Source organism: Eurypyga helias, unplaced genomic scaffold, assembly GCF_000690775.1.
Source record: "Eurypyga helias isolate BGI_N326 unplaced genomic scaffold, ASM69077v1 scaffold4545, whole genome shotgun sequence".
Lineage (NCBI taxonomy): Eukaryota > Metazoa > Chordata > Aves > Eurypygiformes > Eurypygidae > Eurypyga > Eurypyga helias.
The window spans coordinates 32,325-51,081 of record NW_010250675.1 but is presented as its reverse complement, the minus strand read 5'-3'; the positions used below and the strand labels follow the sequence as shown (position 1 = coordinate 51,081).

The 18,757-nt window shown below is 36.1% G+C and overlaps 1 protein-coding gene across 1 annotated transcript in view; it reads left to right on the top strand.

Moving 5' to 3' along the window:
* Positions 1–312: 312 nt before the first annotated feature.
* The window catches only part of LOC104509710 (target of Nesh-SH3-like), a gene marked incomplete at its 5' end in the record, with an annotated part of 47,503 nt that continues 29,058 nt past the window's right edge, over positions 313–18,757 (top strand). The window contains 14 exons of the mRNA XM_010151745.1: positions 313–387; positions 1,744–1,818; positions 2,719–2,898; positions 4,263–4,337; positions 5,115–5,189; positions 5,843–5,890; positions 6,444–6,518; positions 7,204–7,278; positions 8,845–8,919; positions 9,577–9,651; positions 10,133–10,207; positions 11,529–11,603; positions 13,036–13,110; positions 16,473–16,568. Of these exons, the coding sequence (XP_010150047.1) occupies positions 313–387; positions 1,744–1,818; positions 2,719–2,898; positions 4,263–4,337; positions 5,115–5,189; positions 5,843–5,890; positions 6,444–6,518; positions 7,204–7,278; positions 8,845–8,919; positions 9,577–9,651; positions 10,133–10,207; positions 11,529–11,603; positions 13,036–13,110; positions 16,473–16,568 (1,149 nt within the window). The remainder of the gene's footprint in view (positions 388–1,743; positions 1,819–2,718; positions 2,899–4,262; positions 4,338–5,114; positions 5,190–5,842; positions 5,891–6,443; positions 6,519–7,203; positions 7,279–8,844; positions 8,920–9,576; positions 9,652–10,132; positions 10,208–11,528; positions 11,604–13,035; positions 13,111–16,472; positions 16,569–18,757) is intronic.

The window sequence follows — 18,757 nt, the reverse complement described above, 5'->3', positions numbered from 1 at the left end:
TTTTTTTTTTTTTTTTTAAGAAAACGATGTTGGCAGCTCTGAATCACCTTTCTCATAACTATGCTTGTCTGTGCTTGTTCCAGCTTTGTATTTAAAAAAATTAAACCTGAGCTTCAAAAATTACTAAAATTCCACACTTCTGCTTAGATTGTTACACACAGAGACTATTACCTGACTTTCTTCCCTACTTCCTATAAGGAGACATTTTTCTCTGTTGCAGGTGTGAGGTTTCTGTGTTTGTGTGTTCAACTTGCTATCTACACTAATTGCTGTGCAATTTAACCAACTTACTATCTACATTTTCTTTTCCAGCTCCGAAGGAGACTCAACGCATTCCTTCTAAGCCTAAAACTTCACCCAAACCTCATATCCCACAGGCCAAAGATGGTAAACTGCTTTGTGTGATTATTTCTAATACAGTTTATATTGGATTGAAATTTATTTCTGAGAAGCTGATCAGTTACCTGAACCAGTTAAAACATAACATGGTTCTGTTCTGCTGTGTGTTCAGTGATCTATCTGCAGTTTTCAGGAGTAATAATATTTGCTAGGTATTTTTCATCATGCAAAAGAATAAATGTCTGCTACTTCATGGAAACAGGATGAGAATATTGTTGTTAAATTTACATTACAGTGCCAACTAAAGGAAATATGAGGCAATTAAAGAATATATTACTTAGATGGTGCAATTCTTCCCCACATTTCTTTGTATTGTTAGAATAAATATGTTTCCCTTTCAAGTCACACTTACTTAATTTAATTGCATTATTATTTTCTGCATTAATGAGTATATTACCCAGTGCATAGTTACTATTTGTTTGTAAATATTAATATTTTTTAACATTAGTGATAGTTTATGCCATATTCCAAAATACCGGATTTTTATTCTATGTCATTAAACACGAGTGCAGTTGAATTCAGTGGTGGGCAGAGAAATAGTATTCTCTGTCCTCTGCTATCCAGTCGGTAATATCAAAAGAAAATTACAAGGATGTCAAATAGCATCATATTTTATCTTTTGGTAAATGTGAAAAACCTCATGATTATCACTTTACTGAAGATCTTTAAATTGTAGGCCTGGAGCAATGTTTTTCAAAACTGATATTATCTGTTAAATATGATTTCCTCATGAAGAAAAGTCATAACAGTCCTTGTTTTCCCATAATTTTTTAACCATGGCAGCTGATTGTAAAACATTGTTTCCAAACTACAGCTTAAAATGCATCTTCTCATGAACTCCATTTTTTAGCTCTGTGGCCAATTTGCATTATTATGGTAGTCTGGCCTTCTCAAAAAAAAAAAAAAAGGTTTTGTCACACAAATGTTGAAGGCTTGTACTATTAAATTTCATCCTTCTGTAAGGTTGGGGTGTTTTTGCTGATTTTTACACTAGCAATTCATGATCATCTTGTTTGTTTTTTGTCCCACACGTGTATTCTGTAAAGTGGATGGAAACACCACACTTTACCTTTGACTACATCTATCTATAACCTGTTTCTGTCATGTGCTGCTTCCTTTTGTACTAGTCCATCCATACTGGCCTTGCTTTATGTTATCCTGTTACAGAGGTTCTCCATCAGTGCTGTTTCTTTGTTTACCAGACATTCACACTTCTCAATTGCTCATACAAGCTTTTTGTGATTCCAGAGAGTCCGAAAGGCATGTGTTCTTTTTTTAATATTATGCCTTCTGTCAGTCTCAGTTCTTGAAAGCTTTTTAATAGTTGCTTTTTTTTTTTTTCAGTTCCAGAGGAAACACAGCGTCTTCCCTCCAAACCTAGAACATCACCAAGCTCTGAGGTGCCACAAACCAAACCTGGTAAGTATGTTATTTCTTTATATTATCATATTGATACGTGTGTCTTAAGACTTCTACTGTGATCAGTGGAGCTTCAGATTTATATGTATCCTATGGGTGTGTATGTTGGAGCATTCCTTGAGGGATAAAATCCAGTATCACGTGTCATGGCAGGGAATTTATAAGTAACCTGGTAAGTTTAAAATCTTCGGTCCTTTTTTACATTTTAAGTCACTGCAACAGTGAGCATTTTATGTGCAGATGTCAGTGAACATAGGTCTTTTCTGTGAGAATTTGCTTGGGTTTTGGAAAAGTGAAAGTGGAAAGGAAAGGTGCCATTGTAAAGAGGAAGGGGTTTTTTTCTGTATTTCTCAAATTATGTACTTATTTTTTCTTTCCCAGACACAATCATTCCTTTATACTTTTCTATTCACTTTTGCCCCGCCCTTAGGTTGTTCAAAGATTTAAGAATATGTAATATTTTCAATGATGTTGTTTACACAGCTTGATATAGAGCAATATTCAACCCTGGTCTAATTAAGGATGGAGGAAGAAAGTTATACAACTCACACTTGCAATTGCATGAGGTACTGTGATGGATTGACCCCCACCCAACAACTAAGCACCCAGTAGCCACTTGCTCATTCCACCCCGCAGTGGGTTGTGGGAGAGAATCAGCAGAGCAAAAGAGAGGAAAAAGATCATAGTTCCAGATAAAGATAGTTTAACCTGTGAAGAATAAAAAGACAGGAGAAAAATCAAGTTATACAAAGGAAACTACTCACCACATCCCATTAGGAGATCAATGCCAGTCTAGGAGAAATGGATCCTTTGGAAAGACTATCCCCCAGATTTGTTGCTAGGCATGATATTGTATGAGGTGGAATCCCAGCCATCTCCTAGCATCTTGCCCACCCCTAGCCTACTTGCTTGGGGGCAGAGTGGAAAACAAGGAAGTCTTTGATGCTGTAACAAGCACTATTCGACAACAGCTAAAACACTGGTGTGTTATCAATGCTCTTTTGGTCATGAATCTAAAACAGAGTACCGCAGGGGCTGCTATGAAGAAGATAAACCCCATCCCAGCCAGAGCCAGCACAGGTATCCAAGGTATATGCAATATTAGATGGTGCTGCTGGAGAAATGGGAGGAAAGATGACAACTCAGGTTCCTTTTTCCCCCAGTAAGTCTGTGCTATTATTTGCATCAAAACATTTAAATAAGTCAATAAAGCGTACACAGTTGAAGGTGAAAAAACACCCACAATTTCTTTGTGGCTTATTACAAAAGCTTCAGATTTATATTTAGTCTCTGACCTGTATTACAGCTATTGCCTTACACTGGAGGCAATTCTGAGTGGCATAATATACTGACATGTATTGGGTGTCAAGGAGGAGTCAGCGTGGAGGCAATTCTGAGTGGCATAATACACTGACATGTATGTCAAGGAGGAGTCAGCATCCGTCATTGGCTGTAGCAGGGATGGTATGACCTTTGTGCAGGTAGTGATTTTAATGTTTTGCTTGTTCTTGGTAATACTTGGTTTAGGTTTTTATCATGCTAATGCAGTTCTGGAACCAATTATGTTTAGAACTGAGAAATCAAACTCAGCAGTAGGTAATAAGACTTTCCTTCCTGAATAGTCATGTTGTCTTTCTGCTTCAACACAAGTCATTAAGAGTAGACCTGTGAAAATTTGTCCCCTTCCTTTCTATGTGCCTTAATAATTTACCAATCAAGATTTTCTGTCTCTTTTCTTATGTTCTACAAAACAATCAAGGAGGTTCCTTGTGCCTTTCAAGTTGTTATGCACACACCATAGGGTGATTTCCTTCAGTATTTAATGATAAGAGGCAGAGGGCAGATCAGAACAGGATCCTAACGTACATGCTCTCAGTTATACTGTAGAGGTAGCACTGTTGTAGTTAGTCATATGGTTTGGGTGAGCAGAGTTCCATGCTGCAAGTTTTCTTTCTCTGCTTCCCTTCCCCTCCAGTTTTACTAAATGAAATTCAGTTCTTCATAGAGGGCTGAAAAATAATTCTCCTTCTCTCACACCTCAATTCCACTGTCAGAACAGAATCACTGGAGTCATCTTTGGGAGTGTATGATTCCTCGAGGCAAATCCATTTAACTAAGGCATTTTTATAATTTCAATCCAGTACTGCAAATCACTCCAGTTCAACCTCCATTACAGAACAGCAGTGTCTTTGTATTTGAAGCTACTTATTTTGGTTTCTTCTTCTTTTATTTTTTTAGGTCGTCGTCTTAGATAGAACAAGTAATTCTGTCACATGCTTAGTTGATGACACTTCACAGAAGATTGTTGCTTTTCTCTATAGCCTGGTTTTGTTCCAAAAAAACCTTCTCCTTTGCATCATGTCCGTAGAATATTCTTGGTGGTAATGGACACTGATATGTTGGAAAATTTTAGTGCAGCGTAACCCAGTTTTTTTTTCTTTCAGCTCCTAAAGATACACGTCATGGGCCTTCCAAACCTAAAACATCACCCAGTCCACGTATTCCTCCAACTAGAGCAAGTAAGCTTATCAACGTTTTGCCTTTCAGTGCATGAAGGTGTTATTAGCTTGAAAATTGTCAAAGTTGATGAGTTCTCTGAAGGTACACAGATACTGAATAGGCTGTGATGTACTGTCATAATCAAATTTTGCTATGGAGCTGTCACAGAACAAGATAATCACACATTTCTACATGTCAGTCACTTGTATAATGGTAGGGATATGAGTGTTAACACTCATCCTTCCACATAGGAAAATTTGTGTCTTAATTTCCATAGAATATGGCAGAGGTATTTTTATTTTCTAGTTAATCATTTACAAGTGTAAAATTACAGTACTTTCCCGTTCCCAAAACTTTGGAAATAGTTCTGTCCATTTGAAAATTAATGGTGTATTTCCATGTTTCTTCTGCTTGACTGCTTTTCTGGAGGTTTTATTTTCATGCAAAGTTGATTTAAATGGGTGGCAGGTTTTTGCAATATGAAACACTTGAGATGTGCACCCGGGGAACTGTTAGACCTACAGCAGATTACTCTGTAGAACGTTCTGTTTGATAGAGCTGAGAGGAGTGGAGGGTTAATCCAATACTACACTGCAATAGTCATTTTGTCTTTAGTCTCTGCACTTACACACAATATTTATTGAATTGACAGGAGAACTCTGTGATTATTTTCACATGGAGGAAATACTTCCTAAAAAATTTCTTTGGAGAAAATAAATCTCCTGTCAGGAAAATCAAAAGACTTACGTTGAATCATCCTGCCCAGTAAAATGTTCAAAACTTGCCCATCTTCACAGGTCCAAAAGAAAGTCGACGAGTCTCTTTGAAGCCCAGACCATCACCAAGTCCAGATGTACCACACACAAAACCTGGTAAATACATTGTTGATTAGCTGTGCTTGAATATTCAGGGTTTCTTTTGGGTTACCTTTTCTCAAAGAATGAAGTGTTGATTAACATCTCTTTATATTACAAAGAAATAGGTTTTCTAATGATTGTTAAATACATGTTTAAAGGAAGATAGAGCTGATCTGTATCTTTAATGGATGAAGTTTGATTTATATGCATTTCAGCCACGTGACAGCCGTCACTGATGAATAATCTGTATAGCAGGATAGAAAGCATACAGACATTTTAAGAATGTTCTTGGAAGAAATTGTCTTCTGTGCCTATCAAAAGATGCTTAGAAAAAATATATTTAAGGGTCTTTGTGTATGACCCTAAATATCTGTAATTCAAACCACTCATGTTTGTGTGCCCTCGTAATGAAATCTGACCCTTGAAAACATACTTAACAGGGATTTCCATAGTAGTAAACTGCCAAACCTCTAACGTCCTGATGGTTCTGAAAGCATCAGATGAACCTTTCTTTTTGGAGAGTGCATATTCACTAATACTTTTTTTTTTAAAGACCAATTTAAGTATGTGTTCCAAGTTGAAAAGAAATCAGTCATGTAAAAGGGAATATTTTTACCTTTTTGCTTGTACTCATTGCTAATTCAGTGTGATTTCTTGTTTTTATGAAGTTTTAGCACCTACTACATTTACAATTGAACAACCAAAGACAGCAACAGGTAAAGATGTTACCTCGGGCTGGTCATTATTATTCTTTCCCTGCTGTTCCTTGGACCAAAGATAGTGTATCATTAGTCACTTTTTCACATCATCTGTTTGTGCTTTTGACTTGTTTTCTTTTCTACTTGAACTTAATTCTACTTTGTTCCAGGTATTGAAAGATTCCTAGCTGTTTTGTTGTCTTCACAGAAAATTTCTTTCACTCTCACACACATTGTAAATCCTTTGACACTTCCAGGAGACAAGCATGCCATGGGCCTTGCACTGTGAGCTCTGAAGTACATATGGAAACATCTCCACCAGAGTTGGCTGTGTTCTTTCAGTTTTCTTGCTTGACTCCAGATTCTGCTTACTTAATCAACTTTCCACCCATGTGTTCATTCATGATTTCCCTTGTCTCTTTAAATTCCTGTATGTATCTGAAACTCATTTTTTCAGTCCCTCATGTAATGCTCTCTTTTTTTCTATGCAAGCATGAGGCTTGCAGTGCTTGTGCAATGTATCTGTCTAATTTCTGGAGTATAAACCCTTAAAACAAGTCTTTTCTTTCAGCTCCTAAAGAACCTCAACATACTCCCTTTAAACCCAAAGGAGCTCCTATCCCAGATGCTCCACACAGCAAACCTGGTAAATTGTCTGGTCTTTTGTCAAGCTGTGTTTAATAATTAGGCAACTGCTTTCAGGGTGGTCAATGGGGGGAGTTCTTAACAGTATGCTTGCTGTTACCTGAGTATCATTCTAACTTGAGAGGTCATTCCACCGATGGAAACTGCAACAGTTCAAGATATTTTTTTATGTTATGAAGATTATTACCAGAAAAAGAAATAGTAGTGACCTGTATGTTTAAATCAATGATAAAAAGTTATTCACAGCTTGTATCTGAGCAGCACACTTAGTTGTTTGCATCATGGTTTTGAAGTTCATGTGAGAGAAGCCCCTTACAGCTGTTGTAGTGGGTTTCCTTTATATACACATTTTCATCCAGATTATACTGAGGATTCCCTTTATTTATATTTCAATTAGGAGACTCCCCCTCATAAATCTGACTGACCTGTGTAAGATACTCAGTGATTTCACTGAAGGGTTTCTTATTGTTTGTTTGTTTTATTTTTAAAAAAGTATCTAGATGTTAAAAGCAAACAAAAATTTGAACTCTTTGTAACCATAAATCTCTGAGGGTAAATGCCCATTGCTGTCGTAAAACATCCCTTTCCTGGAGTGTATAGTATAGTGCTGAAGTTTTTTTAAGGGGGCAGAAGAGAAAGGGAGACTCTTTGTTATTCTGAACATTTATGGACGTTTTTTCCAACAGAAATCCTTCCAACCTTCCATGAACCAGATACTACTAAAATTCCTCATATTCCTGAAAGACCAAAGGCAACACTGGGTAATCATGTGCATTTCATAAATAATTACACTATTTTCCATTCTTGCTAGGAAAGATGAGAGCTTAGAGAGCTCTTAGAGAGAGCTCATTACATGATATTAAAAACTTATAATGAAGTTTTACTCTGCTTCTAGGTGCTACTTTCCCTTTGGTCTTGATAAGGGTAATAATTCATGAGCTCATTTACTTTTGAAGGTTCTTTTGCTCATCTTCTAGCCATTCCAGTCAGGATGATGTAATTCCTTGAGATGTATGTATTTTTCATTAAAAGGGGACTTTATTTAAAGAGCAGGTAGTGGTTCTTGTAACTTATGCATCTGAGGTATGGATGCTGTCATCCTAAAATACTCTTCTTCACTCCTCATGGTATATTACAGAAGAAAACTGCAAGAAAATGATAAGGTTATTATATAGTTACTATTTTAATGATAAAATAATAACTATAGCATAGCCAAAACAGACCAGCTGTGTGACCCTCCAGATCAAGTACTAGTTCCTAAAGCCATCGTCTCTGCTAAATTCTAGTCAACCATGCTGGGAAAACTTGCTTAAAAATATGAAACATTAGCTCAGAATTCTTTCTTCTTAACTTAAATAATGTCGGATGTAGACCAAATAGGGCCAATGAATCCAAGCTGTGTTGGGCAGAAATAGTATTGCTTGAGCAATCTTTGTTAATAATCAGTTCTTCATCCCCATCTTCAGAGACAGACACTGACCATGGTTTTGTGAGAATTAAAAGCTATCATTAATAAAGTATTAATAGCCATTTAATAATTTTTGAATTATGGGGGGTTTTTTTTCTTTTTGAGGAATAGGAAATGAAATTTATTTCATCATGTTTCTATTTTATATACATCCCCTGTGTGCATTGATGCTTAGGTTGGTATTCTTTTGACATCTCTTTTTGTGGCTTTATGAAGTCTAAGTGCCCTGTCGTACACATCTGGGGCTACCCGATGCAATATTCATATGCAGAAAATGGTTCTTCAGAGCAAGGGGTATGGAGAATGCACAGGCTAAGGCAGATATTTTGAGGACCTGTCACATTGGTGTGGATCAAAGCCTAGCACGTGGTAGGACAACCCTTCCCAGTAAATGATTCCTACATGGCAAGAATTTTTAACTGAACGGTGTGAAGTTAACAAGATTGAAATAGTTCCCTCAAGAGAACAAAATAGTTACATTTAGAAACCACGTCTGGTATGAAAGGTCCACTGAACAACAGACCCTGCTCTCAGACACTCATGTATGGCAGATGTAGAAGATGTAGGCTACCATTGTCTATTTTTCTCCCATTACTTTACTGTATGCTGTTCATGACTACATTCTTCACTGCCTCATCCAAAGCTACAAATTTGTGTATAATTTTGGAGAGGTCTGTTTGTGTCAGTGGCCATTTAATTTGTTTTACTTTCTTTGCAGGCATTCCAGCTGATTGATTTTCAGCTTTACCCTTACATAATTGGTCTTATTACAGATGAGATGATATTATGTTCCTTGTATGCTATGAAAGCAGTGTGTTTTTTCAATTATTGTTCCGGGTGCTGTTTGTTTTTATTTCAGCTCCAACTGAAAAACAGTTCATTCATACCAAACTAAAAACATCTGAAAAACCAAGAGCGCCACACACCAGACCTGGTAATGGAGTCATACTTTTAATTTTGTGTGTCTGTGTTTAAGCTTTCTTTCCCTTAGCCTCAGGTTTGGGGTTTTTTAATTGAATTATTCATAGCTGGTTTGTGCTGAAACAAATTAATTACACTTAAGTCAATCAATCCAAAATATGCCAAAATTGCACTAAAAATACAGTATCATTTGTAGTATAGCATCAAGTTTTTCCTCCTCTCTACTACATATAGCAAATGATGACTAAAATATGGTAATGGGGGTGTTGACAAATTTGAGTGGCTAGACTGAGTTCTGACTACTTCCTGATCATCAGAAATGCTCTTCTGTGAGCATCTTGTTTTGTTTGGTTTTGTGTTTAATCCATAAAATGCAACAAAACTCTTTTGCAATGTGCTTGTACAATTAGCAACTGGTATCATGTGCTACACTGAACCAAAAGTAGTCCTAAAAGTAGTTACAGAAGGCTGTGTCTCTTCCTGTTTTTGTTATAGAAGGAATGTATAGAAGTTAACAGAAAGATAATGATACCTGTCAGCAGCTGATGTTTAATATATCCTGCTACTCTTTAGTTTAGGAATTTTGAAAGTTTTAGAAATAGCGCAAATGCTATTTTGTTTATATTACGGTTTAATATTCTAAGATTCTTCACATTTTTCTTCTTAACAGCGATACATCAGACAACTCCACAACCAATTAGTACAAAATCTTCTACTACCACTGAGCATTCAAGGGCAACAATGGGTAAATAAGTTTCCTTAAAGTTAAGATGTAGGTATTAATAATTTTTTATAGGATAAATTTCTAGAGAACATGCTGCGGTGTGGCATTGTGTAACATCTTTCCACTATCCTTCCTTCTGCTTACATACATGCATGTTTCTTTGATATAGATGAGTCTTGGTTCTACCTGGAAGTAAAGCATAAATAGCCTACAGCTCGTGTCCGGTCACAAGCCTTTATTTGTCAGATCTCCAACCAAATTTAGTGGTCTAATTTTTCCTTTAGAGCAAGAATTTTATCCGGTAACTCAACTTATCCTACAGCTCAGTACTAGGATTTTTCTGTGTTTTGGATAGTTGTTTTGTTTCAGGTTCCAGAAAGCCATGGAATTGTTATTGTCTTTTTTTTCAGGCATTTGAGGCATGCATTTTCTGTGGGCTAAATATGGCATTGGATCACGAGTCCTGAAGAATACAATAATAATCTTTTTCCTTCTCTTTCAGCTCCAAAAGAAACACTGCTCATTCCTTCCAAACCCAAAACATCTGTCGGGCCAGAAGTACCACAAACTAAATCTGGTAATTTAAAGTTTGTACCTTTTAAGATGTTATAGTGGCACCAACTTAGTTATACTTTGTGCTGCCATTCAGAACTGTACTCATGTGACATACATGCTATGTGGACAGAAATTAGTACCATTGTTCAGCACAGAGTTTGTTAATTATGTCAAAGAGTATGCCCAAAAATTGCATCAATTTCCATGGAGAGCAGAAGTTACGATGGTTGGGTTTTTAACATTTGTTTGTTGGATTTCTGGGTAGTAGCCACTAAAAATGTGAGGAATTTGATTAATTTTAGTAAAAATATACCATTGTAGCCAGCTTCACTAAGTTATTTTCTTTTGCGGGATGTTACTACCCTAAATACATTTCCTCCAATTTCTCAAGTGCTTTTGAAACCTGTGTTACAGAATCTGTGTCCAAGATAGTTAAATGCTAAGAGTATAGCTACCTTCTTCCTATCAGTGGTTTTTGCAGTAACTACAGTAGAAGTGTAAATTAATATACCCACATATATATATGTGAGAAAAAGACCCAAGGCTGTCAGAACTTCACCTTTAGGGCATTTGTTCTGAAGTCTGTGGGGGCCCAGTAAAATAGTTGCACTGTCTGGCTGTCAGCATGAAAATACATCCAGACTAATCAGAACACGTGTCTGTCTCATGCCTGTTAAAATAGTCATAGCAGATGTGTAGATAGGTTTTTAGGAGACAAAGGACACAAATCCTTAATGGAATCCAACTTCTTTAATTTCACTTCTCACAGAACAATGTTTTATTTCTTGTAGCTCCAAGGGCAACACACCTGGGATCAATTAACCTTATAACTGTTCATGTTGTTGATGGGTCCAAAATGTCTTTGGGTAATGAGAATATTATGTCAGTTTATTTTTCATAAAACTTTACTTTCTCTGCTTTTGCTATATGGCTAAACTTACAATCAACACAAATACCTCAATATATCTCTATGTGTGTTCATTTGTTAATCACATTCCAGTGCATGTACAAAATTTTGCTGGTTTTAGTTTTCCAGACATTTTTCTTTCATGCAATTCTTTCTAAAAATAAGTACTTCATGTACAAGGCTGAGGAGTCACATAAAAAAAAAACATTAGCTGATCATCTTTCCTTTTGTCTGACTTACTAATGATATACATATTCCCAGTCTTGAAAACTGTTTTATCTGTATAAAAGCATGATTTTCAGCCAGGTTTCTAGCACTGACTCTGTTTATAGCCTGCACAATGACAGTTTGAATTTCCCTTCTGCCTGTGGTGTCTTATATTTAAAAGGAAATAATTTGTGTTTCGTAAGCAATAACATCTCCACTTTCAATTCAGTTCCCAATGAAACGTACCAGATTTCACCCAAGCCGAAAACTGCTCTAGAAACCGAAATTTCACGGTTCGATACAGGTAATTGTTAGGTTTTTTTAAGTTGTTACATTGAGAGTCTGTAGATCTTAAGTAAAATCAGTTCAGTTTAAGTTTTAACAGTCTGCTCATTATTACTATTTCATTAAACTATTTCAAATATATAACATGAAAATTTATTTTTCCTTTTATTGAATGTTTTTTGTTCATTGCTCTGAAAATCAAGGTTTAGTCAGTATTGCCTCGAAGATGATAAGAAGCTTATAACAGTGTTAGTGCTGTGTATTGCATCCTCAGATGTATAGGGTTTCAAACATAGATGTAACTGACTTCCACCTTTTTCCTCATAAAATACAAAATCTGAATCTGTAAAACTTTTCCTAAATGTAAATGTCAAAAATGCTTAATATGTTCTTTCCTGCAGAAGTATTTTCTGTGACACTTTAGAAAGGCTGGATTGAGTGTTGTGGATAGAATGGTTATTAGATTCGAATATCAAATAGCTAACTCTATTTAAAAATTTGAGTTATAGAGGTTGATAATTTGGCAGATGAGGACAGTGGCTACTGCTTATGCTTTCAGTGTGATTCACACAGTTTCTATAACAACTAAAATATCAAAAGTATTTGGCAAGTGAAGGGAGACAATAAGAAAAGGTTGAAGGCTTCTGATTTTAACCTTGCTGATGATGCTATTCTTCAGCAGCCCTACACAGCATTGGTGCTGAGTACTTACAGTTGTTCTTTCAGCAATATTTAATGTTTCATGGTTTTATCTGAATATTTGATTGGTGGGTGTTCAGTTTGGTGTTTTATTTTGAGGTTGTTTGTTTTTTTGTTTTTTACAGAACCTAATTAAATGTCTTATGGCCATGGATACCCTGCAGAGCTAACTCTGTATCCATATACAGTTGGGTAACTGGCTGTAAATATTTTATATCTTTTCCTAAACCTAAACATGAATGTAACTGGTCAGAATGCATGATGGAGTCATCTGACCACTAAAGCTGGCATTTTCAGCGTGCATTTTGAATTGGAACTCATACAATTTTCATATATCCATTTTGCTATATCACATTGGTGCATGGACCCTTTTTCCAGCAAATTACACTACCTTATTGGTGTTCCTTTTACATGTTGCATCTAAACTGAACCTTATTTCTTTTAGTACCTCATAAAACACGTCTCACTTCCGCAAGACCAAAGCCATCTGATAAATCACAGACCAGACCTGGTAATAATTGTTTATTCAATTTGGAATTGGGGATGGGGTTAATTAATTACTTTATTTCAAGTATTCTCAGTGGAATTTTAAGTGTTGCGGGAAAAAAAGGAGCGGTGGGGGTGTTGTATTTTTCTTTCAATTAATCAGTCTAGAGTTAAAGCCTTTCCAACTCAGAAAAAATTGGGTTTTGTTCTGATGGGGTTTTTGGGTTTGTTTTTTTCTTATTTTTCTTTTTTAAACTCTCTCACAGCTTTTAATAAAACCACACTACCACCAGCTAGAACAAAAGCACCTGGACTGCCAAAGTGGATTGTGCCAACAACAGGTAGAGTTCCAGTTTCGGGGGTTTTGTAACTTCTCAGTAAAGGACAGGAATGTGACTTCACATTGCTGAGCAATGAGAAATCACCAATGAATTTGATGTGTTCATGATATGCTGAGAGCAGACTACAGCTTTTCACATCTTTTCAGTCTGTATTTTCCTGGATGATCAGTAGGTGACATGCCAAGTGTTCTGTAAAGCAGGTATGCCACAGTATTGTGACAAATGCAGTGTTTGAGCCTACGAGGCAGTCTGTGCTCACAGAAATCATCTCCCACAACAAGAGAATGCAGGTAATCAGTTAAAGAAATCTTACATATCTGCCCCAAGCAATGTGCAATTACATATTGCAGACAATTCCTAAGTCTGCAGAAGAGACTTAGAAAAGAGAACTCTACTAACCTGGAACCCTAAATCTTACCAGCTGAGCAAAGACAAAAAAATTGCTTTTTCAGTATGTGATATCTTAGAGAAATAGTAACATTTTAAGATATCTGGGTGATTTTTTGGGGTGGGTAAGTTTATTTTTTCCATTATGAAAATGGTATGTTATTTTCTGTGGTGAGCTTATGAGAATCTTTATCTTCTGATTGAAGCTGATCAGAATCCTTAGTTGGACTGTAAGGAACAACATGTTTTCAGGCTCACCTTTAGACATCGTTTTTTCTTTCTCTGAAGAAGAGCACATGTACTGAAGAGCCACAGATACTCTGTTGTTTGAAGACTGGTTTGGATCTTTTAATTCCTTGCCGGGCTGGCACTGCTGTTCAGTGTACTCGAGTTCTTCTTCCTGATTATGCTCATTAGCAGGAGGGCAAAGATGTTTCACACCATGCGGAGTCTGCTTGGCAGCAGCAGGGCCCAGATGATAAGCAGTGGAATTTGTTTTTTCCAGCAGCAGCACATGGGATTGTGGCTGGTTTCCTGGCAGGCTTTTCAGTCTCCTGGCTAGCTGTAGTGCCAGGTGGTAAACTTGACTGTGGGAAAGCGGCAAGGATTGCCTCCTCATGACTAATATTTCTTTTAGTTTTCTACCATGTTTTAGCCATTTTCTCTGGAATTTCATTTTATTGAGATGGCTTTTTGTATTTCTCTTAGCGTATGTAACTTTTCTTACTCTTATCTTACTTTTTTTTTTTTTTTTTTTAAATTCTAACCATTTAAAAACTGCTCCTTATGGATTCATCTTCCAAAGAACCTTCAGCAAACAAACTCTGAGCAACGTCTCCACTTCCCTTTTGGAAGAGAGAGAGAGTTGGTTTTCAGTATAAAGGCCATTACCTTTGTGTTCTATTTTCTTTTTATTTTTAAAACTGTGAGTGTATAGACAAGTTCTAGAGGAACTCAGGTATTAAGGTATTTTAGTTTGTTTTATCAAGGGACCTTTTTCCAGTTCTTTCCTTAAAATGATCCACCCTCCTAATAGTATTCCTGTTGTTAAAAATGCAGTGATTAGTTTTAAGGTATTCCAGAGCCCGTAAATATTTTCAGGAAAAAAGAAAGAAGTGAAAGAAGACACAAACACACACGCAAGTAATGCATTTATTCTCAGTTCTGTTAAAAGTCTGAATGAACGTGGTAAGTCAAAATGCTTATAATAAGCAAGTTTTGTTAGCTATCATAAGACAGATACTATGGTAAATACAGCAAGCTATTTGATAGTGCAGGTTCCTTGTGTGAAAACACAAACAAATTTTTCTGTAACTTTAAAGTACATTGAAACATGCAAAAAGGAGAGTTTGTCAGCATGGAAGTGTTGTGGGTTTATCAGCTTTTTCCCTGAAACTTTGACTTATTTTTCAGTATTACTTTACTAATGGCAGAACAGCAGTGCAAGCTGGGAGGGGGAGGGGGATAAAAAAAAAGATTATTTCTTCCATCTAGAATATATACAATCTTTTGTTCATTCCTAGCTGATATAACTCAGAAAAGACTGTGATTCTAGTTTAGTTTGTAATGAGCAGGATAGAGGTAGACTTTTCTGCAGACACTGTAAGATGCAAAACTAAATTAGACTTGTAATCGATACCTGGGTGATTTAAAGTGATTTATTCAATGTGCGGCTACATGTTATTGATGTGCTTATTGTGAGATGGTGCTAAGAAACCAAATATACTCTATGACTGGTAGTGTACAAGATTACTTTTCTTTTTAAAGGTGGTGGTTGTTTTCTCATGCCTCTTTTTCCTTGAACACTATTCACATGAAACATTGATTAGCACTCTGACACTTCATGTATCTGAAGATCTAATTAACCATGGTAGTTACCTGAAGACAAAATGCAGTTATATAAAACCACATGATGTGTTTAGAAATTTTAGTCACAGGGACCAGGTGACCTGTGTCCTCTTCCCAGCTTACTACAGGTCTCATTATTTTAATCTTAAGTAAATCATTTATCACGTCCATACTATAGACTGTGGATTCCTAAGATATGCCTAGCAAAAATGGCTAAAGAGTAAAATAATTGAAAAATTATCTGTTGTTAAGATACTAGTTTAATCTCAAAACAAACTGAACACTAGATTATAAACCTATGAAATCTTCAGTTGAAATGTTTAGTTTAATTTTGAGGTTTTTTTCTTATGTCATGAGAAAGTGTTTTGGTTTTTTTTTTTTCACAGACATGATGAAATTGCAGGGCATCTTCTCACTCTGCCATATATAGGGCTTTTCTAAAGTAAATATACTTATTTTGGACAGAGAAAGTATAATAATTTAACAGTCTGGCTGTCCTATAAATATCAGCATGTGAAACAGTTTTTCTGTACCAGGAGTAGTTGTGTTGATGTTTTTAATGCCATTTACTTTGTTTTTTTAAAAAAATGTTTATATAACTTTTAAATCAGGCTTTCTTTTATATACAAACTGAATTTTATGTACACTTTGCCTCCAGTACTCCAAATATGGTATATGTTTGGTTCAGATTTGCTCTAGCCATTCAGTATGGAGGATAACCAGAGACCTTATTTTGGGGAGAAGGAGAACTTTGCCCTTTGCAAGAATAAATGGAGTTTTAATCTGATTACTGAGAAACTAAAATGTTGGCTGTACTCATCTTTTCACATCTCATCTTGGTTTAACTCATCTGTTCTTTCTTAATCCTATTAATTCTTTTTTTCAAAAATATCTTTTTTCAATGAATGTTTAAAATTGAATTGCTGGACCTGTAGATCCTTATCACTTTATACTTACTTCAACAGGAGGATAACATGTATCCCTAAGTTATCAGTAAAAACATAGGTGGGCCATATATGCCTGCTTTACACTTAATGTTAGCTAGAGTTTGAACATATGCAGCATAGAACTATTCCATGACTTGGTACTGCACTGTAGATACTTATTTGATTTTCTTTCTTTCGCAGAGGATGTATATAGACCTGAGGATATTGCAAAACCAATTGGCGTGGATGTGAAAAAACCTTTGGAATATAGTGATACCTGGGAAAAGCCAGTTTCTGGTAAGCTTAATAAAAGAAGACCATATAGCAAAGTTTAACAGTTCTGAAAAAATTAAAACGCTGCTTTTCCAAAACACAGAAAGCAACTCCACTAAGAAGTGAAAATAATTCTTAGTCATCCTCACCAATACACTTTCACTTGGCTTCAGGATGCTACTAAAAGAGATAAAAATAAGTATATTTCTTAGTCACTTAACATATGCCTTATTAAAAATTACCACCACCAGTGTTCTATCCTTATGATCAAACAGCCAGAATACTGTAGGCACTGGGTTTTTTTCATACTATTAATTCTACATAGCAAGGGGGAATAAGGAGAATGCATAACCAAATTGTCCTCCTCTTTATGAAAAAGTTTCGTTGAAAATTAGGATTGTTTGAGTTGAATATTAGGTTTGAAGCAAAATAACAATGTTGAGCAAATAAAGTTACAGGTTTTTTTAACATGTGCTATACCAGGTTTGTCAGTTTTACATATTTGCAAGTCTTGCAATCACATTTTCAAAACATTCGAAATATTTTAACTGAAAAATAGCTTCCCTAAATAGGCCTTCCAATATAGGCTTTTTGTATTTCACTTTTTCTAGTTATTTTCTTAGAAATTTTCTGGTTTTCTGTTTCAGCTTGAAAGTTGTAATATAGTGTGTTTGTATGCCACATGTATGCACACAAACATAAATACAAAAATGTAAACACCCTTACACGTAGAGGATTTCGTCATTTCATAAGCATAACCAAGGGCAGGCTTTGATTTAGCTGTGTGTTTTTACTGGCATAAAAACCGACTGAAAATAAAATCTCTTTAGTTTTACCTTTGGATTTACTGTCCAGCTGCAGCTGCCCTTTTTATCTGTGTTTTCCTTTGAAAACATATTATTTAGATTTAAAAACACAAAGATACAGCTCTAGCTAATTTATAAACTGCTGTTTGCTCCTGATCTCTGCTGATTTTCCTTTGCACCTAATTTACCTGTACAAAGACAACTGCTTATCTTGATAGCTGAGTTCTGATGTTTTATCTTTTAAATTTTAGTCAATCTGACAATTGTACTTCACAAAGATTAAGTCCAGTGTGATATACTATTAGTAGTAGCTGGATGCAGACTGTAAACTGAAAACAAGGATGATGTTGTGCATTTCTTATTGCTGAATGTCAGGCAGTAGTGTGTACTTAAGTAAATCCAGTTTGTGATTTGCAGAGACTGGAAGTTTTTTATGTGTGTAGATTTGAAGGAACATTTACATCTGCTTTTACTCATCTTATGACATTAGATGTTTGAAGTTAAGCTTTTAGAGCTGTGAAGTAAGCCAATACCTTGAACTGTAGTCATAAAAGCCAGCTGGGTATGGTTGTGAAATTAGTCACTACTGTTGTGTAATTTTCTTGTATACATCTGTGATTTCAGCTGTCTTCATTAGGCCTTAATATGTATATCAAAATTCAGAATTATAGAATCATAGAATAGTTTGGGATGGAAGGAATCTTAAAATATTGAATAGTTCCAATCTCCCTACCGTGGGCAGGGACCCCTTCCACTAGACCAGGTTGCTCCAAGCCTCATCCAGCCTGGCCTTGGACACTTCCAGGGATGGGGCATCCACAGCTTCTCTGGGCAACCTGTTCCAGTGCCTCCCCACCCTCTCCAGGAAGAATTTCTTCCTTACATTTAATCTAAATCTTTATGTTTAAAACTATTACCCCTTGTCCTATCACCACAGGCCCTGGTAAAATGCCTCTCCCATTTATCTTATAAGGTCCCTTTAAGTACTGAATGTTTCAATAAGGTATCCCTGCAGCCTTCTCTTCTGCAGTCTGAACAAACCCAACTCCCTCAGCCTTTCTTCAAAACAGAGATGTTCCAGCTCTCTGATAATGTTTGTGGCTCCTCTGGACCGGCTCTAACAGGTCCATGTCTGTCTTGTACTGGACACCCCAGAACTGGATGCAGTGCTCCAGGTCAAATCTCATGAGAGCAGAGTAGAAGGGGCAATTGCTTCAATTGACCTGCTGACCACACTTCTTTTGATGCAGCCCAGGATACAATTGGCTTTCTGGGCTGCAAGTACACATTTCTAACTTACATCTAATTTTTAACTTACCAATATCCCCAAGTCCTTCTCTGCAGGGTTGTTCTGAATCTATCTGTCACCCAGCCTGTACTGAGACTGGTGATTGCCCCAACCCATGT